This window comes from Ochotona curzoniae, unplaced genomic scaffold (assembly GCF_017591425.1).
Source record: "Ochotona curzoniae isolate NIBS_2020 unplaced genomic scaffold, NIBS_Ocur_1.0 contig_2699, whole genome shotgun sequence".
NCBI lineage: Eukaryota > Metazoa > Chordata > Mammalia > Lagomorpha > Ochotonidae > Ochotona > Ochotona curzoniae.
In genome coordinates this window covers 1,614,176-1,638,671 of record NW_024465561.1, presented here as the reverse complement: position 1 = coordinate 1,638,671, position 24,496 = coordinate 1,614,176, and the positions used below count along the sequence as shown (strand labels likewise).

Here is a 24,496-nt window from a genome sequence, read left to right as displayed (position 1 = left end):
CACTCTGGGTGAGCTGGTGAACTTCAAGGGTTGCAGGACCTCTTGGAGAAGCACCCGTCTCAGGCCTTCCCCAGACCACACATCCGATGGCAGGAAAAAGGGTTCTCTGCACCAGGGCTCCCCAGCTGAACAGGGGCTGCCTGCTCCCTGGTCCCACTTTGTGCCAAGTACACTCCACTCCTGGGCACCCAAGTCATGTGCAACCAACACCCGTGCCCCCCGACCCAGCCCGAAACACAGGACCACACAGGTGTGTTAAACAGCTTTAATCTCGGTCATTGCGGCTTGTCGGCACAGTAAGAAATATTGCACATGATCAACATGTTTTGTTCAGGGGATGGGGCATGGGTGGGGGAAATCACCTTCTTAGAAAGTACAACCCAAGGTGGGAGGGCAGAGGGGGTGGGGAGAGAACCCCATGCCTGTGGCAAAGTGCAGGAGCCGCCACCCCCAAACTAACCTGAGTCCAGCCCCTCTGGGGAAAGCAGGGGTCCATGAACTCCCCTACTCCACAGGCGCCTCCCTGTGGCCACGGCCTGCACTGCCCTCTGCCCCGCAGCCCTCAGAAGCCGGTTTGCATAAAGTACAAGTGAAAAGCTCTGAAGGTCACACACCCCAAGTTCTGCGGAGGTGCTCAGTGGAGGAGGCTGCACCCTAGCTTCCCCTCAGCTGCCCCCAGCCCAGGGTGGGAGCTGGAGGAACGGGGTATGTACATGAGGTGCAGGCCTCATTCCACTCCCAACTGGAAAGGACAAAATGGCTTTATGGGGGAGGATCAAACTATCCTGCCCCCCCATTCCTGCCATCTGTGTACTGTCCGTGTCCTGAGGGGGAGGTACTGAGGGTCCTGGGATCTTCTCAAGAGCCCCTCACCTGCCTGCAGCAGCTGTGGAGGGGCCTGAAGGAGGCGGAGAGGACTGTGGGGGCCCCTCCCAGCCAGGCTGTCCAGGCCCTGGCTCTGGGGGTGGAGGCAGTTGCGGGGCAGCTTGGGCTGTGCCCGAGTCCGAGCCAGGTGAGGTGGGGTCAGGACCCCCAGCCGGGCTGGGAGTTGGGGCAGGGGCAGCAGCGGTGCCAGCAGGGGGTGGGACAGGGAGGGGGGCCTCAGCCCCAGGAGGCTGCTCTGTGGGCGTGGCTGCCTGCATGATCTTCTGGCGCACCTCACGGATCTTCAGCTGTAGACAGACCTTGGAGGGGAAGATGTCTGCGTAGCGGGCCTGGAAGGCTGCCGTGGCTTGGGCTGCGGACAGCAAGCAGAGGAAGGCAGCATAAGAGATACTGTATGGGTCAGATGCCATTAGAGTGACCCAAGTCAGCTCTGGCCTGCTCACCCGATGGGAAGAAGCCGTGGTCCTGGAAGAGCTGCATGACCAGGGCCCGGCGCTGGTCCAGGGTGCGGCGCAGCGACGAGTATGGCACCTTGTCGTACTCTAGCTCCCCAAGCACATCTTCAGTTTCTGTGCCTGCCCGGGCAGAGGGGCACAGCCAAGGCTACTGCAGCTGCCATCAAGGCTCCACCCAAGGCCCATAGTCTGCTAAGCCTCCAGGCAGCCACCCTCAATCTGCTGTCCTTCCCCCCAGCCGTGCCTGTACCTGTGCGGTCGAAGGTGAAGATGTCGCCCTCACACTTGGCACTCTTGGGGGTGTTGGGCTCCGAGCTGCAGCTGGAGCGTCTTCTCATCTTGCGCTTGGGCGAGGTGGGATCCTCAGGGGCCGAATCCAGATCTGGTCAAACAGAGGCAAGCTCAGTGCAGGTGGCCCCACATCCCAACCTTCCTAGCACAGGTGCCCAGGGCTCGCTTACCAGTGGAGTTTTTCCTCTTCTTGCGGTATGAGCCCAGGATGGCCCGGGGAGAGGTGGCCAGGGACTGCAGGGTGGGCGAGGGCAGCACCTCTTCAGGCCGAAACTCTGGAAGCTCATTAAAGCGCTCCTCAAAATCCACCTCCGACAGGACCCTGCTGGAGAGCAGGCAGGGTCACCTCCCCTGCCTCTTCTGCAGGCTCCCCCCCCCACCCCGCAGCTGACCCCAGGCCCTCCTCCAAGACCCCAGCCCCTGCTCACTTGTCCACGGAGTCAAAGGTCTTCTTGAGTGGCGGAGGCCGCACCTTCACCTTCTTGCCAGCACTGGCCACTTCCTTTCGCTCAGGGGTGTCCCCAGCTACCCTCCCACTGCTTCCTTCACTGCTGCTCCCCGAGGCTGCGGCAGGGGCGGGGCTGGGCGGGGTAGGAGGCTCCCCACGACTCTCCAGGCCCGGCCCAGGGACGCGCCAGTCTGAAGACGAACTGGGGAACTTGCTGGCCTGTGGAAGGAGTGGGCAGACCCAGACTCACTGGAGTTGAGACCAGAATCAAGACTAAGCTGACAGTCAGTCCTTCACAGACCCATGGGGGGAGATCCAGCCAACACACACTAGCAGGACAGGACAGGGAGGGAAGCAGAGGGGTCCAAAAACAGTTCCTGTGCTCACCGTGGTCTCAGGGCCCTTGGTGCCAGGCCGCTCCTCAGTGGGCGGGGGTGGCGGGGGGCTGCTCCGGGCTGTGGGAGTCCAGGTCTCTGGGGGTGGTGGAGGGGCCGGTTGGGTGGGCTGCCCCTCGAGCTCAGACTCGAGTGTGGTCGGTTCACGGGGTGGGCCAGGCTCCAGAGGTTGTCGGGGTGCAGGGCCAGGCCGTCCGGAGGCACCTGCCTCAAAGGAGCCCACAGGAATGCTAGCGATGGCGGCCTTCACTTTCTGGGGAGCCTTGGGGCTGGGCCGCTGGGCCTTGGGGGCCACTAGGCTGTATGTCATGGAACCTGCTGCAGGGGAGAAGAGCCTCTGCTGAGCGGGGCCCAACAGTGCATGTCCCTTGGAGCCCAAGTCCCACTGCTCTGGGTGCCTCACACACCTACCTGTGGCACTAGGGAAAGGACTTGAAGGAGCAGGGGTGGCAGTGGCGGGAGCTGATGGGCCCTTGGGCAGAATGGTGGCAGCTGGTGGGGTGGTACTGGTGGCCACAGTGTAGACCAGGCTTGGGGGTGCCTGGGATGGCTGGGCCAGGGGTGCTGAGGAGGTGGGTACAGGGCTGCCAGGGTAAAATGCCGTGATGACAGGACCTCCAGGGGCTGTGCAGGCAGGAGGCAGCTGGGGGCTGGGCACAGGAGACACGCCCACCTGGCCAGGAGCCAGCAGTGGGGCTTGGCCTGTGGAGGCGGAGACAGACAGGGGCAGGGACTGAGTGAGGGCCTGGGCTGTCTTAGTCCTTCCCACCCCGGTCCCTAGCATTGCCTGCCAAATTGTCCCTCACCTGAGAGCAAGGGCTGCACGAAGGCAGGGCCACTGGGCCCGAGCGAGGTGAAGCCCAGAGCCACAGAGCTTGAGGGCCCGTACGAGGTGACTGCTCCAGCTTGGCTAGAGGCAGGACTGGTGCCCAGGGGCAGCGCGTGGCTACCCGCCGACTGCACATAGGTGATTCTGCCGCAGAAGGAAGCAGGTTGGAACGAGGGGAGTGGACCTCACCCCACCCCCTGCCTGGCCTCCAGGTGAGGGCACCACTTGGCCTTACCTCGTGGAAGAAGGCAGCAGGACCTTCTGGGGCTGCGAGGTGGGCCCAGGAAGTGGAGCTGGGCTCACGGGGGGCCCCAAGCCGCTGGGCGTGCTCACTGACACTGGGGTTAGCTGGATGATCTGCAGGCAAGAGCAGCCATAGGGTCAGCTGGGCGCAGGACTGATATGGGGGTGGGGATGAGGGTAAGAGGTCCTAACCAAAGAACTGGGAATCAGGATGGGGTGAGAAAGGTGACAGTGTCACAGGCGGGGGATGTACAAAGCAAGGGGCACATACTGAAGTCTCAAGAATGCACTCACAAAGACACCAAGGAAGACAGCAAGCCAGAGTCCCAAGAAAGATACAACACAGACTGGAAAAGGGGGAAGACACAGGGGCCAACCTGAGCGGGATGAGGGAAAGGTGAGACCATGGCCAGGAAGCCCTTACCTTGCTGGGCGGCTGGGCGCCGTTCTGCACAGGGACTGAAAAGGGTGGGCTCACCAGGGGCAGTGGCTGGCCAGCCCCTCCGCCCCGCACTGACATGCTAGGGGCGGCCAGGGGCACTAGGACCTTCCCAGGGAGCAGCTGGGCTGAGCCGCCTGGGGGCGGGGCCTGCACGGGAGAAACTGACTGGGCTGGAAGTTAAGAGGCAAGAAAAGGAAACAATTACCAGAGAGCCAGGTAGGCCTGTGGCCCCTCTCCTTGCGCTGCCCAGCCCAGGCCTCACCTTTGGGGGGTGGGGCGGAGGGTACAGACTGCAGGATAGGGATGCCAGGAGTGGGTGCAGTGGCAGCCAGGACCTTGCCGTTGGTGGAGGTGCCCGGCGGGAGGGTGAAACGGATGCTGGTGGTGGGTGCAGGGCCGCTGGGAGCCGCTGCCTTAGTCCCAGGGGCTGGTGCTGGGGCAGGTGCCACTTGAAGCTGCTGGGGCAGCGTGGGCAGGATGTACTGCACCTGGGTGATGCCCCCAGCCTTTCCCAGAGCACCTGGTTGCAGGATGCCCAGGGGAACTGGCCCATTAGGGCCACTCCCAGCACCTGCTCCTGAGCCTGCAGTGGTCCCACCACCAGGGGTCCCCTGGGCAATGAACTGGACAGCTGGGGGTGCAGGGGCCCCATAGCCTGGGGTGCCCACCAACAGGTTGGTAACAGTGGCAGGTGCCTTCCCCACAGTGCCCAGTAGGGGTCCAGCCACCAAGTGTGGGGCTGGTGAGGTGGCTGCCGCTGCCTTTTTGTCTGAATACACTAAACTGACCCCCAGCGGGGAGCCTCCAGGCACCCTGGACCCGGTGCTCATTTCAGTCCTGGCACCTGCCGTGTCAGCTGGAGATGTCTCAGCCCGGCCAGAGGTGGGGAAGGGCTTAGAAGCGATGGGCACAGGAGTGCTACTGACCGGCCGCACCACATTAGTGACCATGGTGGCAGCAGGACGGGACAGAGGGGCTGCTGGGGCCCCATAACCTAACGAGGGGGCTGGGGCTGAGGGTACTCGGGCTCCACTGCCTTCCCGCTCCTCCTTGCCCGGGGGCAGGGCCAGGGTCTGCAGGATGCCCCCTCCCCCACTGGGAGGCGCTGCAATGACTGAGGGACCTGGTGGCTCCAGGCCCCCTACACTCTCAGGTCTCTTCCTCCGAAAGGGGGCAGGATCCGCTGGGAGGAATCGGGCAGCCTTGGAAGGAGTCGATGGGCCCCCAGTCCCAGGGGGTGGAGGCCGGAGCGGGCCTGCCGCGCTGCCCTGTCCCGGCTCCTGCGCTTTGAAGGTTCCTGAGCCCAGAGAATAGGATGCAGCTGATGAGGTTGATGAGGCAGCCGAGGAAGAAGATGGGGCAGGACAGTAGCCTTTGCTGAAGGCGGTGGGTGGATCTGGGGGTCCGGGGGGCTCAGGGTCCAGCGTGGGGCGGCAGTGGGTAAAGGAGGAGCGGATCACAGGCGAGAACACCTTCCGACCAAAGCTCTGGCGGGGAGGAAAGGGAGAGTGCCCATCATGTTCCCACACGCACCCAGCCCACACCCGTCATCCTGGCCATAACCCAATCTCCTCACGGACCTTAGCCTCCCCGCGTGCTCACACAACAGTGAGCATGCAGGTGCAGCACCGTGTCCCAAGCCCTCACCTTGTTGCCATCTGGGTCTTCCCCAGAGCTGTCTCCACTCTCACTGTCGGTCACCCGCTCCTTGCACTTGAGATCAATGTCAGTGGTGCTGAAGCCATCATCAGCTGAAGGAGCAGAAGGGACAGTGTGGGCCCATCTGGAGCCTGGGCCCTGCCCCAGGAGACAAGGGTGCCGTCTGGCATGACCACATCTTAGCCCACTGGGTCTACCAGGGCAAGAACTCGGCAGCATATGGCAGAGCACCTGGCTCTGTGCCTGACAGTCTAGCCACGCCTCCTTGTCCTCTGGAACTCCCACCAGGCTAAGGGTATCCTAGAACAAGGCCTGAGCCTGCCTCGCGCCCACAGCACAGCAGCTGTAGCAGAGGCACCGACTGGAGTTCTGCCACCCTTGCAACCCGAGTCTGCTGATCCCTGCACTGCTCACCAATGACATCATCATCCCCTTCCTCTTCACAGATGACCATGCGTTCCTCGTCACTGGTCATGTCCTCGCTGGCCGCACGCTGGGAACGAGAGGTTCGGGTGGGCAGTAGTGGAGGCCGTCCACTGGCTGCCAAGGCCCCTGCTTCCCCAGGGGCTGTGAAGGAGCCCGGAGCGCCATACTGAGTGGAAGGCTTTGGGCCAGAGTATGATGTAGGGCCAGACACCATCTGCAGGAAAGGTGGGCAGGGAGGGGTCAGCTGGAGTGGCCACCCTGGGCAGCCCTCTCTGCCCACCCCCCAGGTGGCCTGCACTACCCCAGACCTGAGTCAGTTCCTGCAGCGCCTGGCTGTCTTCCCCACCGTCCAGGCCATGAACCCCACTGTGGGAGAAGGCCCGGGGCCGGGCCGAGCCAGGCCCCCCAACAGTGTGCAGCCGATCTGGCCCACACGAGCTGTTGCCTGGAGCCTTGGTGTCCGAGCTCAGGAGCGTCTGGGCTGCGACAGACAGCAGTTCAGATGATACTGGGAAGGAGGGCGAAGGGGTACATGGTCAGAGTCAAGAAGTCTCACACCAGCACCTTGACTGGCCTAACTTCCCACAGCAATTTCTAGTTACTGGACAGAAGCGCAATGGAATTCCTGAGCCACCTGCTGGGAAAAATAAAAACACTACCCTCTAAGCTGGCATCTCCCTCCAGCTGGTCCCTGCCCTCTGGAGTTGCAGAAAGCAAGTCCTTTGCCTGGGAGGGAGTTGGGCTCCTGTGGGCTGACTAGCTATCCACAGGCCTGTGCGTCTCAGCTCTCACATCTAACAGAGGCACCAACAGCCCCACTCTCAGAGAACCGCAGGGCCACATCCACACAATCACTCTGAGACAGCAGCCCAGAGCCCTGCCTGGCAGAGGACACAGCCCTAGGAGGCAGTAGCAGCACAGTGAGGCTCTCTAAGTCACCATGGCTCCCCTGACAGCCTGGGCATACAAACAAATTACAGAGGTGCAACTAACTTACTAACAAGGCTGTGAGGCCCATTCCTGAGCCTATGTCCTCATGTGGAAATGGGGTACACTTCTGAGTGATGGGGACTCTGCTCCCCATGGGACCTGACACACAGCAAAGGCTTAATGGGAGGCACTGGACAAGCAGGTGCCATTTGGACCCTCCTGGCTCCTTCATGTGAAACAACTGGGTGAGAGTCCTCAGAGCAAAGCAACAGAGCAGGGAGAAGCTTCTGGGGCAGGGAGGAGCAGACAGGGGGCAAGCCGAGGGGCTGACTAACCCCCGGGGGCAGCGGCAGTGCCCGTCTCCGACATGCTCCGCTCCCGCGTCTCCTTGTGCCCTCCTGCCAGCCCCAGACTCGTGGGCTTGGCCTCCGAGCTGGATTTCTTTCGGTCCTTGTTGCACCACTTCCAATCTGGGTGGGCCTTGAAGTGGGCTTCCTTCACCTGGCAGGAGAGGGCAGGCAGGGCGACCCTTCACTCACCCAACCCACAAGGGGGAAGTCAGGAGGCACTGAGAGGAGGTGGCGTTACCTGGAAGGCCAGATCATGGTACTTCTGCTTCTCCTTGGGCCCCAGGGCGTACCACCACTCGCCCAGGATCTTGCTGACGGTCCGGTTGTCCTGGTTCGGGTGGCGCTGGTGGACCAGGGCCCGGTGCCGTTTGCTAAAGATCATGAAGGCGTTCATGGGCCGCCGGATGTGGTCCTTCTCTCGCTGCAGCAAACACAGTCCAGGGTGAGACAGTTAGGAATGGAGAGGCACATCTGGCTGGCCACAATGGGGAGCAGGGGACAGGAGGAGGCCAGGCACCTTATTGGGGCTCCGTCCATCCTTCTCAGAGGATGAGTCCCGCTCCTTGGGCAGAGCGCTGAGTGACTGGGTCCGGCGCTTGCCGGGTGGCAGAGGCAACTGGATCTCGGGAGACATGATGGAGAGGAAGCTGTGGGGAAGGAGAGGGGCAGGAGCAGTGAGGGCCCTGTCTCTGGCCACTCTGCCCTCCAGTCCCAGGCCTTGGGACACTCACGCATCATCATGGTCGCTTTCCGTCTCACTGTCCAGCCGAGGCTCTCCAGGGGGGCCAGAGGCCTCCTCCTCAGTGGTGGGATGGGGACCCTTGCCGGGTTCCACCACCCCCAAAGTGTGCGGGGGTCCAGGCCCTGGACTCTCAGGGCACGTGGCTCCAGGGGGCCGCCCAGGGTCAGCATTTCCCGTCCCGCCTGGTGGCTGCTCGTGAGCAACAGCTGCCGACTCAGCAGGTTCTGGGGGTGGGGGGCACAGAGGGGTATCAGAGGGCTCCTGGGACACCAAGACCACATCCCCACCCCATAGCCTTCCCATGGTCCATGTCCCAACACACACCTTTGCTCTGGTTGGAAGCTACCGGGTGGCTGGCAGGTTGCTGGGCCTCACTCGGCTGCACAGAGGGGTCAGGCTGGCTGGGTGCCAGGAAGGGTACTAAGGAGTGCCAGGGAAACACGGCCACAGAGCGAGGTTCCACATTCGTCCACACTGCAGGAAGGAGCCAGTTGAGCTGCACGGCCATAGAACCGGGCCCTGACCCCAACTGTGCCCCTTCCCACCTCCTTCTTCACACTCTCTCCCAAACCCCATAGGCCTCCCAGGGACTCCTAGATGTCTAAAGAGAAGAAGGGAGGGGGGAGAAGAAAAAAGCAAGATAAAATAGAAAAGCAAAGAAAAAAAAATACACAAAGGTAATAGAAAAGCAAGCAACAAGGGGGCTACAAGTCACACCCTCTTCCTCCCCCCCCATACACTCTCCACAAGCCTTGCCACCAGGGACCAGGCCAGAGCAACGACCAGTTCCAGCCACAAATCAGGTCCCACCCGATGCCATCCCACCCACCCTCTTCAGGCAAGAGACCTCAGCCAGGTTCAGGGCCCTTTCCCATCCCGCCCCACTCCCAGCACCCTCCCGCTAGCCTCATGTTCCCTTCCCTCCTGTTCTCTAGCATACCCCCATGGAGCTGTGGGCTAGCCACAGCCTGGGGTCTACAGGCCCTGTTTCTCCTCCTTTCCTCCCCCAGAGATGCCGGAGCACCAGACCGGGGCACCCTGCACTGGCACAGGTGGCTCCAGATGCTCTGCCCCCACCCTCCCTACACAGAAAAGCCTCCACTCACGAACAGGCCTCACCACCCGCCTCCCTCTAAAGGGTCCAGCCCCCTTGCCCAGAAAGACAGCAGTGAGCTGTAAACTTCCCAAGAACAGGCACAAGACAATAGGGCAGAGGAAAATTGTTACACATCTGCCCAGAGGAGGCCAAAGTGCCAGGTGTTTCCTTGAGGATATACACAGCAAGCTCTCTTTTTCCGGCAGCAGGGGGCTATCCCAGGGGGTCTACACAGCGGCCCGGGGAGCTGGGTGGCAAGACAGGGTCCTGGGCTCAGCTCCCCTGGGGATGGGCACCTGAGGCGCAGGCCTAGGCTGGGAAGTGGTTTCCCCCTCTCCCTGGCTCCCTGGGGGGAAGTGGGACCAGCAGGGAGAGCAGCATAGAGAGGGAGGCCCCTGCTCAGGGGAGACTGAGAAAGGAGGGAAACGCCCTAGCCCTGGTCTCCATTATGCAGGCCTGAACCCTGAACCCCTGGGTCACACCAACCTGACCTGAGGTGACACTCCCCGCCAACCACAGGCCTTGGGAAGCCTGGACTGGCCACCAGAGGGGCGGGAGTCCAGGAGGGGCTGACAAAGAAAAGAGAAGACCTCAAGGAACCAGGAACAGAGCTCAGCCGCCAGCAGAGGGGCATTCCTTGTGACAGTCGGGTCCGCTGACCTTAGGGCGCTCGGGAGCTCAAAGGCTTGCTAAACCCTCCACCCTTTCCCCGGAGGGCCCCCTCTTCCCCCAAGTTCTGTTCCCCATCTTCACACAGTCATTCTCCTTCCCTGAGAAGTGGAGAAGCAGGGCCCCCCGAGACAATGGGGGCAGTCTCTGGTCCTGCCCATTGCTGGAAGTCTCCCCGGGGCAAACCTGGTGCACACTGTTGTCCACTCTCCAGTGTAACAAGCAACACTGCTCAGTTCCCAGCAAGCAGCTCCTCACTCAGTCCCAGAGCCAGGTCCCTGGCCCCACGGGTTGGTCCAAGACCCCTCCCAGACCCCATCCCAGACCTACAACACACAAGTCTCGTGTCGCTCCTGTTATCGCTGCATCCCTCTGCCTTTCATTACCACGGACCTGTTCCATGCCACCACTCCAACACCGCACCTGTCCCAGGTACGCCCCACTCCTCACTCCATCGCTCCCATCCACTCCCACCTGCCGACACTAACCACTCGGCTTGGCCGAGCTCCCTAACTTTCACCCTTTCACTCCACCTCTCCCGTCCTCCTACTCTTTCTAACACCCCCACCAGCATCCACTCCCGCACTTGGCACCCCGACACTTTGACCCCTTTGCAGTCCCAGGGCCCCAGGGCGCTACTGACCGAACATGCCGAGACCACGCGAAGCCGCGCCGGACGCGGGCATCACGGGCCTGTGGGCCGAATACATGGTCCGGCGCGAGGGGGCCCGTCAGGGGCGCGCACCTCCTCAGCGGCCGCCGCTTCGCCCGCAGCCGGCTCCTCGGCCGCCGCCGCCGCTCGGGCCCGGGGGGAGCGGGAGGCCGTCGCCGCATGCCCCCCCCGCCGCCCCCCTCCGGCGGCCCCACGCGGGGGTCTCCGCCGAGCGCGCCTGCGCACAGCGCCGCCGGCCGCCCGCCGCCCCAGGGGCGGGGGAGGTCAGCGCGCCGGCCCCGCCTGCCCCGCCCCCCGGCGCGCGCGGGGGCCGTCACGGGGCGCGCGGCGCGGGGGCCTCGGCGCCGCCCCCTCCCGCTCCCTCCTCCCGCGCAGGGCCCGGCGCGCGTGCGCGGGGGCGGCCCCCTCCCGGCCCCGCCGCTCGCTCGCGCGCGCGCGCCCGCCCTCCCTCGCAGCGCCGGCGGGTAACGGCTCCGGCCCCGCGCCGCCGCCCCGCCTGGCCGGGTCCCGAGCCCCGCGGCTCAGCGCCGGGCGGGCCGACCTCCGGGCAGACGGACCGGCGTGCGTGCGTCCGCGCGCTCCGAGCGAGCCCCACACGCCGAAGCCCCGCCGCCTCCCCGCCCCGCCACTACTACGCGCTCCCCTCCCCCCGCGCTCCCCCCGCCCCTTCCCCGCTTCCCCCGCGGCCTTCCGCGCAAGCCCGGCCCCCCGCGCGCCAGCCCATTGGCTGCCGCCGCCGCGCGCGGGTCAGGCCCCGCCGCGCCCGCCCCCATTGGCCGCCCCGGGGGAACGTCAGTCATATGCAAATCGGGGCAGGGCGGGGCGGGCCCCGGTTGGCCGGCCGCCGGCTGGGGGCGGGACCGCGGCGGCCGGGGCGGGGAGGGCGCACTGCAGCAAAGGCAGCGAGCCAGGGGGCCGGTCCGGGAGCCGCGCTGCGGAGGCCGGGCTCGGAGGGGCCGGGGCCGGGGGCCGGGGGCCGGGGCCGGGGCCGGGGACCGGGCGACGACGGGCGCCCAGCCCCGAGCCCTTACAACTCCACACACAATGCTGACAGCGCTCCCGCGCCACACCCATTAGCTCTTGCACACCCCAAGGGCAGAGATACCCTCGGTCTTCCGCCCACACTGCCACACCTGCTCGCACCGACCATGCTGCCCTGTCACATGCCCTGCCCACACCCACCAGGGATGCGACAGGCCACACACACTCAGCCCTCCCGGCACTCGCACAATGCCTCCCCTCTCTTCTCCACAGGCCAGCTCGCGCTCTTTCTCTCAGGCAGCATCGGGCTGGCCCTACTACACTCAGTAAACTTCACCTCGTGGGCAGGAACTGCCGCCTCCAAGTACCAAAGCCAGGCCCCCTGGCCACCCATGGTCATTCAGCCACCGGGCCAGGCATTCCTCGGCCACTCCAGACACCTCCTAATAGCACCACCTTGTTGTCGTCACCCTCTGCCCACCCACCTGGGGAGCTGGCTTTATCCTGCCCCTGTCAGGTGAGAAAAGGACAGAACACACTGGTCGTGCCCTCAGCCCTGCAACACCTAGATGCTCCGATCTCAGCCTCGTGGTGCACACGCCCGTAGACTGGTCAGACAATGATCCAGAGAGTGGTGAATGCACAAAGGCTGGGAGCGCACCCCAGGAGCCACAGGCACAGGCGTGGGGGCCCACCAGGCCAAGATGCCCAGGCCGGGCCAACGCACTGGGGGGATAGAGGCCATGGGGTCACGAAGAACAGACAGGCCCCTTTCCCAGAGTGCCCCATCTTTTTTTTTTTTTTTCTTTTCTTTTTGGAGAGTGGGAGACACAGAGAAGGGGAAAAAGAAAAAACAGGGTTTCTGAGGGCAAAGGGGGAAAGGACAGTCTGTAGCACTCTGACCTCCAAGGACTGTGGGGGGCCAGACGCTTGTCTAAGCCTGCAGGGGCCCCGGAGGGACTATTAGGTGACTGCCCCCTCCTCTGCAGACCCTCCATTACCTCACTGCCCCAGGGACTGCAGAAATCAATGTGTCCGCTATCTCCCCACCGCTGCCCCCTCCTCTCACCCTCTCCGGTGAGTGAGTCACCTAGTGGCACGTTAACCCCTTCCCCCTCCCCTTCTGCTGGCTGAAGAGAAGCTGGGCAGGCCACAGGAGAGGGCCCCTCACATCTGGGAGAGCTGCACATCTGGCAAAAGACACAGTGCCTGGGAGGAGGGATGGGAAGGGGCCCCTTTTGGGGCAGGGTATAACCGGAGGGGGGGGACCCAGCCTGGCAGGGAGGGGCGGGAATCTGGACTCCTGGGCACAGGGCCAGCCCTATACTTAGCTTCCATTGTTCAGGGTGGAGGAGCCCTGGGTGGGGGTGGGTGGCAGGGAAGGGGCAGGTCCTCTCCCCAGCCCCAACCCTGGGCCTCCCTAAGCTGGAAAATGTTTCCCCAAGCGGGGCCCCAGCCCCAGCTGTGAAGGCACACACCACCGCCCTTCATTCGAGGCAGGTAACCCCTTACCCCACCCCATCCAACCGACTGAATCTACAAAAAAGTTTGGCCCCAAACAGCTCCCATTACACTGCCCCTCCCACCCGGGGCCTGGGGACAGGTAGTCAGTCCAGACAGACACACCAACAGCCACCCTAGGCAACACAGGCTGAGGCCTGCCCGGAGCCCCGGAGTCCTGCGGCCACCAGCTAGGCCTGCCTGACACAGGGACAGGGCAGACTGGCTCTGAGCACCGGGAGCGCCCCTTTATTGGGCCCGCGAGGCACGGCTCCCTCCACCTCCCGCCGGCCGCCCGGCTCTCGTGTCCCCAGCTCCCCTCACCCGCTCTCCACACACACACACACACCCACCCACCCCGGCCCGGCGTCGGCGACGGCCAGGGTTGCCTGGGGAACAAGCCCGGGATTGGGCTGGCGCGCGCGGCTAGGCAGGGATGGGGCTAAAAATAGCGCCCGAGTGAGTCAGTGTGAGTGGGGCTGGGGGAGGCAGCAGGACCAGGAGAGAAGGTCCCCCGGGACTGGGAGATGGGTGGGGAGAGGGGCGTGTGGGTGGGTGGGTGCTGGAAAGCCTGGTGGTGGGCGCGGGTGGAGGGAGGCGCTCCAGCCCGGGCAGAGGAGGGGGCGCCGCCCAAGCGCGCCCCTCCCCGGCGTGCGCTCACGAGATTTTCCACTCGCCGCCTGGCTCCCCGCCAGCCCCCCGGCAGGCCCCACAAAGCCGCTTTGTGCTGGGAGGGCGGGCGGGCGCCCGGCCGGCCTGACACCCACGCGGGCCGCGGCGGGGCACGGGCCAGCTGGCACCCGCGCTGTCTGTCGGGGGCGCCCCCAGCCCGGCCAGGACGCGGCTGCGCAGGGGTTAAAGGCGCGGGGCGGGGGAGTGGGCCTCGACCAATGGGCGGGCGGCGGGCGCGAGGACAGCCAATAGGGAGGGCCGAGGCCCGCCGCTGGACGTGGGGGGCCCAGCCCCGGGGGCGCGCGGGAACCCCGAGGTGCCGGCGTGGGCTGGGCGCGGCCCTCACCCGGTGCCCGACCGGATCCATAAAGGCCCAGGTGCACCCTGTTTACCCGTCCAGTTGGGGGAAAATAAGCTCAGAAAGGCGGTGGCAGGTTGAGATTTTGGAACCCAAGTCCACTTACAACAGGGGTTCCCTGCCTGGGCCCTCGTGGGGAGCGGGAAGAGGGGCCGGGGTGCGGGCGGAGGCGGCGGCGGGCTGGGGTCCAGCCGCCTGCGGTGCAGCCGCTGCCGCCGGTGGTAATGGGAGCCAGACGCCGTCGCCGCCGCTAATGCGCCTCCCTCCCGGCCACTAATGGAACCATTAATGTCCGGGCGCCGGGGGCTCCAGGACGCGCACCGCACCGCGCCCTGCTTCCCGGCTGCGCATGCGCGCGCCAGTTACCCCGCCGCCGGCGCCGCCAGGGGGCAGCCTCGCCCCTCGCAGCGCCTGGCGCGGCGGGCAGCCCAGCCGGGGGAGCTGGCGTGGCTTCCACCGAGTCACCAAGATGACCCCCGACGCTCAGGCTCATTTTGTCCCCGACACCGTCCTCTTCTTCCAGACCCCCTCCTTCCTCTCCAGGACAATCTCCAGAGCCTTCAGACACTTCTTCCTCACCCCTGCATTCAGGGGTGTCCTTGCTCAGCACCCTTTGGTAGGGCCTGGGGGCAGCCCTGATCCTCACTAGCTGCCCAGAGCTCATTCACTTTTACCTTTCCTGGACTTTGCTTCTCCAAGGGCCTTGGCCAAGACTGCCCTTTCTTTCTGTTCACTCCTGAGATCATTCCTCACGCTTCAGTTCCAACGCCGCCTCCCACGAGAAGCCTACGGGAACCTCCCTGGAACCCCTGAGGCATCCCTATCCTCCCAAGATCCCCTTGATGCATCCCTGCAGGTGCCTGCCTGCCCCTATACCTGCCCAAGACTGCTGGGGCAGAGGAACAGAGCTGAATTCTCACGGTAGGGATGAGGTGGTTCATGGTTTGAGGCAAGCAGAAATTAGGGAAGGCAGAACCTGGATCTGGGAGGCCCTTGAGGCCTCATTTTCCTCACCTGACCAGGCATAGTTGCTGAGTGCTGCCCTGTATCAGACCTATCTGTTGGGGCCACCTACATCAATGGAGCTGGCACCAAATGCATCTCCTGAAAGCGGGTGGAGGGAGGTGAGCTGGGTTATGCCCTGCAGCAGGTGGGTGGGCACAGAGCTGCTTTCCTGCCACCCACCCCCTGCAGCCGGATCTCCTGACACGCTCCCTGCAGCCCCCGCCTTCCTGCCTAACTTGGGAACAGGTGCTCGGATGGCGGGTGGGCCTAGCAAAATGGATCCTGACACCTCCCAGCCACTCTGAGGGGCACCAGTGGGCGTCTGACTTGTCAGGGAGGGGACAGAGGGGAGGTCCTGGCTGATTCCTGGCACTCCTCAGGGAAGGAGTAGGGACCCAGTGCCTAGGAACTGCTCACTCACTCCAAAACTCTGGGTACCTGAGCAGGAGCAGCAGGCTGGAATGGGACAGGAAGACTAAATAAATGAGAAGGGGACCGAGGGAGAGGGGGAGCACGGCTGGTCTGAGCCAGGAAGAAGCTGGGCTGGAAGCTCAGACAAGGACTGATGGCCAGGGAGTGACAAACCCAGATAAGCAGCCAGACACAAGAAGGAGCATCACAAGGCCAGAGATACAGATCGGACCCAGAGACCAGAGAGCCCATCAGACAGAGGCCCCGGGAAGAGGGGGCAGTGCCTGTCAGGAGCAGGGCTGTGCTGTGGCATCCCCCTGGGCCGGGGTTACAGGCCCCTGGGGCCGGCTCCCTTCCCCAAGGAGCAGGCGTGGGAGGAGTCAGAGGGGAGGTGGCGCTGGCAGCTGGCTGGCGGTGCCATGCGTAGAATGTGGAGAATGCCGGCAGCCTGCCCCTGCATGTCCCCCAGCGGAAGCAAATGCCTGGCGGGGGGGGAGGGGGCAAGAGCAGGCAGGCTGCCCTGGGCCACCCCCTCACACCTGCTGCCCTCTGATGGGAGGGTCAGGCCCTGGCACAGGCATGGGCAGGCAGAAGGGGCTAGGACCACAGCAGCCTCTTGGTGCCACTGGACACAATCAGCCTTATCTGGACCTCAGAGAGGACTGGCCCCGAGCTGCCTACCTCCTGAGGAGTGAGGGAGGCTTCTGGGAGGAGAATGAAAGGGGCCGCCCGACCCCCCTGAGGCAGCCTGGCGCACGGGTGTTGTCCGCCATGGAGGCGCTGCTCAGAACCGCCAGGACAGGCACTCAGCAAGTCCCGACAACCAGGTGTGGCCTCCGGCAAGGGGCCTCCTCCCTCCCTGAACCTCTGTTCTCCCGAGACAACAGGATTGGTAATCTTTGCTTTCAGAGTATCAGGTGCATTTGATCAAATGGCCCCAAGCCCAGAGCAGCACACATGGTCCCCGACCATGCAACAAAGAAAGGGTTTACTGTTGCTCTTATCATCCTCATCACTGACAGTGCCTGGGTTCAAATCCCAGCACGCTCTCCCTCTTCCTAGCTTGGTGACCTTGGGCCAGTCATTGTACTGCTCTGGGTTGCAGGTTCCTCCTCCAGGGGAACCATGGGGATTCAGCCAGTGAAGGAAGCAGGGCTCATGAACAGAACACGTGGTACGTACATGCCCCAGTGTTCAGCGGGTGGGACTAGCGTGACCCTTGGGCGTGACAATCCCACAGCTGGACAGAGGGAAAAGGAAGAGCGAGAGCCCCTGCTTTGGGACCTGCATCTGCCTAAAGACCCAAGTCCCCTCACGTAGCATCAACCACAGGAGCAAATGTACAAGGCATCCAGGGTGAGCACACAGCTCATGGTCCCTGTCTATGACCCAGAAGGACAGGTGCTGCACCCTTGGGATCCCTGTGCCATGGCTCTGGGGCTGTGCCTGCTTAGAGCTGAGAGGGCAGGGTCTGGCCTTGGTCCTGAAGGGGTCCCTGTGCCAACCCCAGCAGCTTACAACCCGCCTCCCAGCCCTCTCCTCTATCCTTGCTATTGGTCTCAGAGCCTCCCCCCACCCACCCTGCCTCGTGCAGACACAGCCATCAGCTCTGCCTTCCACAGCTCTGTTATGCTCTCTGGGTCAAGTTCACAAGCCTCCCAAGTTGTCCTTGCTGAGCCAACCCTTGCCCACCTGTTTCCAGCCACACATCCCAGCCTTCAGCCATCTGCCAGAACCGATTCTTTTCACTCCAAGGCCTTTGCACAGACTTCCCTCTGCCTGAAGGTGCCCACCTGCCTGCCTGAGCCAGGCTCCTGTCTGCTCACCCTGTGTGCCTCAAACCACAGGTCCTGGCTGCCTCTCCCCAAAGCCCTCCTGATTTCTCAGGCTCAGCTGCCCCCTTCCCTGGCCTCACAGCCTCTGGGCTCCCTACACCCCATCCCTGGGCAGGCTGCTTCAGGGACTGTGACAGCACCCTGCAGCACAGAGCCAGAGTCACACGAAAAGGAAAGATGCCATGGGAGGGGCTGCTCGTGGCACTGCCAGCCCCATTTTCATGATGCCACTCTGCCCAGGCCAAGGAGCGACCCATCAGGACGCCCCTCCACCTATGGCTACAGATTCCACCTCATGCTTCAACTGTGTCCTGAGGACAACCAGACTGCATTCACACCTGGAGGAAAGCCTAGGACACCCCCAAACTCCCCTTCACGGCCCTGCCTGCACCTGTCACGCTCACTGGTCACAAGAGTAAGAGTAAGGTCCTCCAATCCTGGCCCTGCCACCTCCTGGCAAAGGACCTGCAGCAGGATCTATGTTCCCACGGATCATCTGTCTTCCCTTGTTACAGCTAAGCAGTTATGGGCAACCTGCTTGGGTTTGAAGGCGCCCCAATTTTATATTAATCACGTGGCCCTGGGCAAGTTACTAACCTGGCCTCAGTTCCCTATAAACAAACAGGATGTGTTCAGTTGTTAACACAAAATGAGCTAATACCAGCATGTGAGGAGGCTCCAGACTCGGGCAGGTGTAGTCAGTGCTGCATTATGGGTAGGTGTGAAACCTGGGAGGGGTAACTGCACAGGGCTCATCCCAGCCATGCCCGACCCTGTCACCGCAGGCAGGGGAGGAGTCACCCTGACGGTCCGTCTCTCTTTACTGCTAGACCCAGGGTCTATACTCGGCAGAGGTCTGCTGACTGACAGCCCCCTCCTTTCCTGAAAGCACATTTCCCCAACACGAAGTCAGGCAGGGGCACACCCAGCCTTACAAGTCCAGCTCCTTGCCTGACTCTACAAACTCCCACTGCAATGTCTGTGCAGAGAGGGGTCAATTACCAACCCCCCCCACACACACACACCTCTTGAGAACCTCGCACCCAATAGCCCAGTTCACCCAGTGGCCCTCTTCAAAGTGTGCCCCTACTCGGCCCACCTCCTGGGCGCCTCTTACCTGTCCCAGGGCGGCCCATGATGACCTCCTTCTTGGGAGCAGGATGGCTGGTGTAACTGCTGGGCACCAGAACGGGCAACAGAGCGGCAGGAGAGGGGTGGAAGGCCACGGGCTGGAAGGGCGAAGAAGCCAGGCCAAAGGTGGGCATCGGCTGGGCCACGGCAGTCGGCGCAGCTGGAGGCACAGTGATGGGCACGGGGGCTGGCAGAGGTGGGGGTAGGCCAGACTTTCCGCTGGCCACCCCGGGGGGCACCGGGGTCTCACGGCAGCCCCGCCCAGGTCCCCCAGACCGCACCTCACCGGCAGTGTCCACCTCCCCTGGGAACTTGGAGGGCAGTGGCACATCAGGATTGCGGACAATGACTGGGGAGTCCCGCTGCACGGCGGGCACCCTGCGCACGGAGGGCCCTGGGTCCGAGGTCAGGCCGGCAGGCGGAGGCAGCAGCAGCAACGGTGAGGGTTGGCGGGAGCGAGAGAAGGGCACGGCGGGGGACACAGCTCGGAAGCCAGCCGGTGTAGTCGGTGTAGGGGTGTGAGACACTGAGTCCACACCAGAGTCTAAACTGTCACTCTTGGGGAAATCTGGGGCAGCACCTCCACCCCCTGTGCCAGGGGCTCCCAACGCCCCTGGATGGGGCAGCAACTCCGTCTTCCGCCGCCCAGGGCTGATGGGCACGGTGAAGGTCAGGTTGGTCTGGAAGGTGGGAAGGATGCCAGAGGAATGGCGTTCTCGGGGGGTGGGTGGTGGCGGGTGGGGGCCCAAGTCGGGGGGCGTCAGCACGCCTGCCTTTGGGGTGCTGGCACTCAGGTGGCGACTGCGGACTGCGGTGCGCTGGATCACTGGCGAGGCGTTGATGGGACTGAAGTTGGCAGGGCGGAAGCCAAAGAGGGGCGAGGGCGAGGGTGACGGGGCTGGCGAGAAGGGCGACTGCGTGGAAACAGGAGAAAAGGAGGGCGTGCCTGAGCGAGAGCTGCCCAAGGACACCAGCATCACCGCTGCCTCGCACTCATCAAACTCGAAGCGTGACAGGTCCGCGGGGGCCACCAGGCGTGGACGCGAGTCTCCACGGGCTGCCACGCTGCTGGCCTCGCTGTCACGTGATGTCTCATCACCCCAGTCGAACTCAGTGCTGCCCTCCCGGGCTGCCACGCCGGCCGGCCGCCCAGCTCCACCCGGACCACTGTCCGCCAGTCCCTCCATCTCCTTGGTGCGCATGGACAGGTGGCGTGAGCAGTAACCCCGCCGCTGGGACTCCTTCATGCAGCCATCTCGTGAGCACAGCCGCCGCCACTGTTTGCCGTTGAACTTCTTCCGAATCCCATTGGGGGTGCACACCACGTCACCTTTCTTGTACTTCTGCTGGGCAGCTGTCAACGGTGTGCGGGCCCGGGTGGCCGGCGCAGCCCCCTTCTCCAGGGATGCCACGCTGCTGCTCCGGCTGCCACCCTGGCTGCCCTCATGGCATGGCGAGGGCTGCTCGCCAGGGCGCCCAGGGCCTGCAAAGGCTGGAGACTTGGGTGGCGGCGACAGAAGCTGGGGTGGGGGCAGTGGATGTAGGGCCGGGGTGCCCAGGGCTGGCGGGTGCTTCTCCTCACCTTCCTCGCAGGGAGCCCCCAGGCCACTGCCAAAGCTGATCTTAGAGACTTCAGCATCTTCGGGCTGCTTGGGGTCCAGGACAGCAGGGCAGGGCGGCAGGGGGACCCCGGGCTCAGCCTGCCCTTCCTCGGGGCCAGAAGGAGGCTTCCTCAGCAGAGCCTCCGGCTCCCAGGGTGGCCGCAGGAGACGCAGGCTGGAGCGGGCCACCCATATGGCCTCCTCTGGCTCTCGGTGTGATGGCTGTGGGGGCTGCAGGAGAGAGCCCGGCAGGCCTGGCTGGGAGCTGGGCCCAGGGCTGAGGCGGACCTTGTAGGCAGCTGGCTTGGTGGTCACTTCCACCACCACACCTTCACGGTAGGCAGCCATCCCAGGTTCCACACACGTGCAGACAGCTGTGCCCACTGCCAGTGCACCAGGTGGCGGTGTGGCATCCAGAACTACATCTACCCCTCCACCGGGCACACCCTCGTAGAAAGTCAGGGCCCGGTCACCAGGGAACTGCACGCCCAGGTCATGGCTTCGGCGCACCTGGCGCACCACAGCTGGCAGGAAGAGGCCATCGCTGCGTCGGGCCAGCACGCGTTGGGACCGCAGCTGCCGCAGATCATAGCCACCACTCGTGCTGCTGGGAGGCCAGGGGCCTGGACCGCAAGCCTCAGCCGGCTCATCCTCCAGGTCCGCAGAGTGCTCACTGGCTGTGTCCGTGGAGGAAGAGCGGGCCGAGGTGGGCGGCCGTGGAGGCACACCCAGTGCCCCGGCCTCTTCAGGTGTCCGTACCTGCTCTTCCGGAGCCCCAGACACCCCACCGCTGCCAGCCCCATGCTCCTCCACATACTTCTTCTTGGGTGCTCGAGACTTGAATGTGGCTGTCTTGCGGCTGAGTGAGGGCTCCCAGCGGCCAGCTTCCCCATCCCCCTTGGGGTCCTCAGTCGGACCTGAGGCTGGGTCCCCAGGGTGCAGCTCTGGGGGCGGCCCCTCGGCCTTAGGGCTTCCTCGCTCACTTTCTTCCTCCTCGCCTTCCTCAGCCTCTTCTGGCCCTGGTTGCTGCTGCTGCTGGGCTTCGTCCTCTTCCTCCTCAGGCTTGTCACCCTCCCCGACCCCTCGCCGTCTCAGGGCCTTGGCCCTGGTGGCTGGTGGCGACTTGCTGCCGCTGCCGAGACCCCCCGAAAGGCTGCTGCATGCCTTCTTCATCGGCTTCATCTTCTGTCCACCTGCAGAGTGCAGGAGTAGAGAAGGATGATCGGGAGCAACCCAGGGTCCCCCAAGACTGCTCATTTGCTGAGCCCACCACCTCAGTCCTACCATCCCATGCCCACGGTTTCCCCCTTGTGGCCCTGGATGCATGTGGGCCTCTAGCTGGCACCTAGACCCGGAATGTCACTCACACATGACTGCTCTCTGCAGAGGGCATAGGATGTGCAGACACGAGCTCTGCCTGCCCCAAGGGGATGCAAGAAGCGCTAACAGCACACGGGTGCTGCAGTGACCCATGCTGGGCTTGCCTTGGCCAACTCACTACATCCTTACCACAGCTCTGGGGACGGGGGGGTTGCATATGCTACTACCAGCCCCATTTCACCCTTGAGCAAACCAAGTCACAGAAAGAGGGGTCAGGACAGGGGACTAGTCCTGTATCACCCAGCTTGGACACAGTACAGCCAGGGCCTGAATCTAGGCAGCCCGACTCCGTGTGCACGCTCACTCACACTGTCACCATCCGGGGCACACGTGCATGCAGCCAGGGAGCTGACTGCCGAGCCTTTCTCTCCTCCAGTCCTCTGGGCAGCCTGGCATGGCCAGGGCAAGCAGAGGGTCCTGAGAGACACAACTGCCCCCTCTGTCTTGCACCCCAGGTTTGCCGGGGACAAGCCCTGTCCCCAGACCCTGGCAAGGAAGCAGGCTGAGGCGGTACAACTGGTTCAAGAGCTCATACCCAGCTCTGCCACGGGGCGTGCTTGAGTACACGCACACACACGCGCATGCACACACACACACACTCACTCACTCACTCACGTCATCACACAGTGGGACAAGGAGCTGTACCCCAGGGCTTCTCAGGCCTGCTGGATGGGAGCCTGCCTCGGCCTCTTCCCCTCCCCCACAGCACCCAGCACGACACCCGCAAGCCCAGCACACACACACACACACACACACACACACACCCGCCCAGCTCCTGGCCTGCATGCATTCCCGCCCTGGCTGAGCTGTGTCTGGCAGGGTGGCTGAGTGGGCCAGTCCCCCCACAGCCCCCACATGTGCCCTCCACCTCCAGGTGGGGGTAAGTGGGATAAGGTCAAAGGAAGCCGGACAAGCCAAACAGGCCAACCTCACCCACTTCCTGAACAGTCATTACTGCCCGCCCCCTTTCAAGCTGCCCTGAGTGAAGAGGAAAAAAAAAAAAAAACTTTACTGTGAAGTGACTAAGAAGACCTGAGCAGTGATGAAGGGCCACCACAGGAGCAGAGGGACTCCCCTCTTCCCCGGAGACCATGACTGGGAGCTCTCCACTTGGGGCCTGCTGTTCTTGGGGTCCCTGCAGTCCCAAGCCGGCTCCTTCTCCAGGCCCCCAAGTGCCCTGCAATTGGGTAGCCATCACTGCCACCCCACTGAGCTGCTGGGTCACCATCTGGGGGACTGAGATCTGGCCTCAGTCCTCCCTAAACACAAACCTTTGCACATCGCAACCAGGGCCTATAGACACCCTGGGAGGCACTCCGGAACCCCAACACCTAGTCCAACTTCTCCATCTCGGAAGCCTCTGTCTGTCCCCCTGGGGCCTACTGGCTCTCTCTGTCCACCTCCCGGGGCTCTACAAGGCCCCTGGCCCTCACTCCCTCATCCTCCCAGGATCTCAGCACAGGCCCTGGGTCTTGGGGGGTTTCCTGCCTCTGCTCCCATCAGCCCCCTGGAACCAATTTCTCTGCCATTCTCTCTCCCATTCTGTCAGCGCCTCTAAGCTCTACCTCTCACCTCACGAGCCCTAGGCCCCCTCCTCTGTTACCCCTTCCTTGCCACCCCCATTTATCTCTGTCACCTACTACTCTTGGTCACTCTGCTGTCAGCCATCTCTGAACCTGTCACCTCTCCCCATCACCTCTCCTTGTCACCCCCTCCAACTCTCCCCCTCCCTCTCCCTGTCACCCTTATCTAGTCCTGTCACCCCTTCATTCTTAATGCCCCTTCTCTGACCACCCCCCCTCCCCAGTCATCTTTTCTATCCCCGTCCCCCCTCCCACTTCCTCCACTCCTTCTCCCCTGCCCACCATTCCGCTCACCCCTTCCCCCTGTCCCTCCTCCCAGGTCCTGCCACCTGTCCCCCCTCGGCCCCCAGCCTCCCAACACCCCCCTGTTGTGTCAACCCCGGCCCCGCCCCTCACCTCGGGCTCGGCGGGGTTTCGGGGCCGGGGGCCTTGGCCCCGGCTCGGTCCGGTCCGGTACCTCCCCGCCCCCCCTCCGGCTCTCCCTCTCGATTCTCCCTTTTTTTTTTACTCCAACACACAAAATGGTGAATGGACCTGCAACAGCTGGAGCAAACAGCCAATCAGCGGCCACAACCCCGCTGACCGGCGCCGGCCTAAGCCAATAGCTTTTCGCAGCCTGACTGACTCCGCCTCCCCTCGAAGAGCGACGTAAGCAGCAACCAATCGTAACCATCTGGCAGCGCTAGGGGGCGGGGCCAAAGTGCAAGAACAGCCTCCCTCCGGACCGACACTAACCTGAGCCTACGACCGCCTGATCTGCCTAGGACCCTGCCCCACAACACGTGAAGGACATCTGCATCAACCAATTGCAGGATACTGTCGTGGTGAATGATGAATACAGTATCCAGTCGCCGTGCAGCCTAGGCCGGAACCAAGCCCCTGAGGGGGACAGTAGCCAATGAAATGAGGGAAGGTGGGGATAAGGCAAGACCTCTCCAATGAGCTGGCTTAGAAGGCGTGGCCAAAGCGTTTGTTGACCGGCTAATCGCAGTGCCTCCTGGGAATTGTAGTCTTTTCACGTCTCTGGCCCATAGTTGACAACACTAAGCAGACTACAACTCCCATGTGACAAAGTGCCTGGAACACCAAAGAGCCCAAGCGAGGAGAGAAAGTCTGAAAGGGCAGTTCCTACTGAGTGTTACTGGACATCAGGAGCGTCTCAGACCCAGGGCCCCAACTCACCCGGATTCCTGGCTCTGGCGTCGCCAGTGGCTCCTCTCAGCGGCGGCGGTAGCAGCACGAGGGGGAGGTGCGAGGAGCAGCCAACCGCCACCCTCGAGCCCCGCAGCCAATCAGCAGTGGCTGGGGCGGCGCGATGACCTCACCGGTTCTACTCTCTCGCCCCTCCCCCACGTGGTTGTTGCTGCCGGTAGCGGAGTAGGGAAGTTTGCGGTGGGGGGAGGGGAGGAGAACCAGTGATGTCACCTCTCCCCAGCCTGATTGGCTGGCGGCGGCCAAGTTTGGGACCAATCAGAGGTCTCGGAAAGTCTGGCGCGGCCCCGCGGA

General features: G+C 63.6%; 1 protein-coding gene across 9 annotated transcripts; it reads right to left on the bottom strand.

Moving 5' to 3' along the window:
- Positions 1 to 251: 251 nt before the first annotated feature.
- Positions 252 to 23,456, bottom strand: CIC (capicua transcriptional repressor). 9 transcript variants are annotated; one of them, XM_040976252.1, is made up of 21 exons: positions 23,387 to 23,456; positions 18,413 to 21,220; positions 8,420 to 8,569; positions 8,085 to 8,319; positions 7,871 to 8,000; positions 7,592 to 7,774; positions 7,339 to 7,504; positions 6,382 to 6,581; positions 6,062 to 6,287; positions 5,636 to 5,739; positions 4,251 to 5,475; positions 3,971 to 4,158; positions 3,539 to 3,660; positions 3,281 to 3,447; positions 2,886 to 3,176; positions 2,467 to 2,792; positions 2,060 to 2,298; positions 1,802 to 1,956; positions 1,591 to 1,722; positions 1,329 to 1,460; positions 252 to 1,237 (listed from the first exon to the last, which is right to left on the bottom strand). In XM_040976252.1, exons 2-21 carry the CDS (start codon positions 21,207 to 21,209, stop codon positions 870 to 872), a joined length of 7,536 nt encoding a protein of 2,511 aa, XP_040832186.1. In that variant the 5' UTR covers positions 21,210 to 21,220; positions 23,387 to 23,456; the 3' UTR covers positions 252 to 869. The 9 variants fall into 9 exon arrangements, with proteins under 9 accessions (XP_040832186.1, XP_040832182.1, XP_040832183.1 ...); XM_040976248.1 differs by lacking the exon at positions 23,387 to 23,456 and having other exon boundaries at positions 18,413 to 21,308; XM_040976249.1 differs by lacking the exon at positions 23,387 to 23,456 and having other exon boundaries at positions 1,802 to 1,953; positions 18,413 to 21,308.
- Positions 23,457 to 24,496: the final 1,040 nt, after the last annotated feature.

What these genes read in the sequence shown, in the direction of transcription:
- CIC (XM_040976248.1), bottom strand. Translation starts at nt 21,284, where the DNA reads ATGAGCAGTCTTGGGGGACCCTGGGTTGCTCCCGATCATCCTTCTCTA. An exon ending in AGCTTCCAACCAGAGCAAAG is followed by an intron (nt 8,320 to 8,419) that starts GTGTGTGTTGGG and finishes CCCCACCCCCAG; the next exon opens with AACCTGCTGAGTCGGCAGCT. An exon ending in AGGGGATGATGATGTCATTG is followed by an intron (nt 5,740 to 6,061) that starts GTGAGCAGTGCA and finishes CTGCTCCTTCAG; the next exon opens with CTGATGATGGCTTCAGCACC.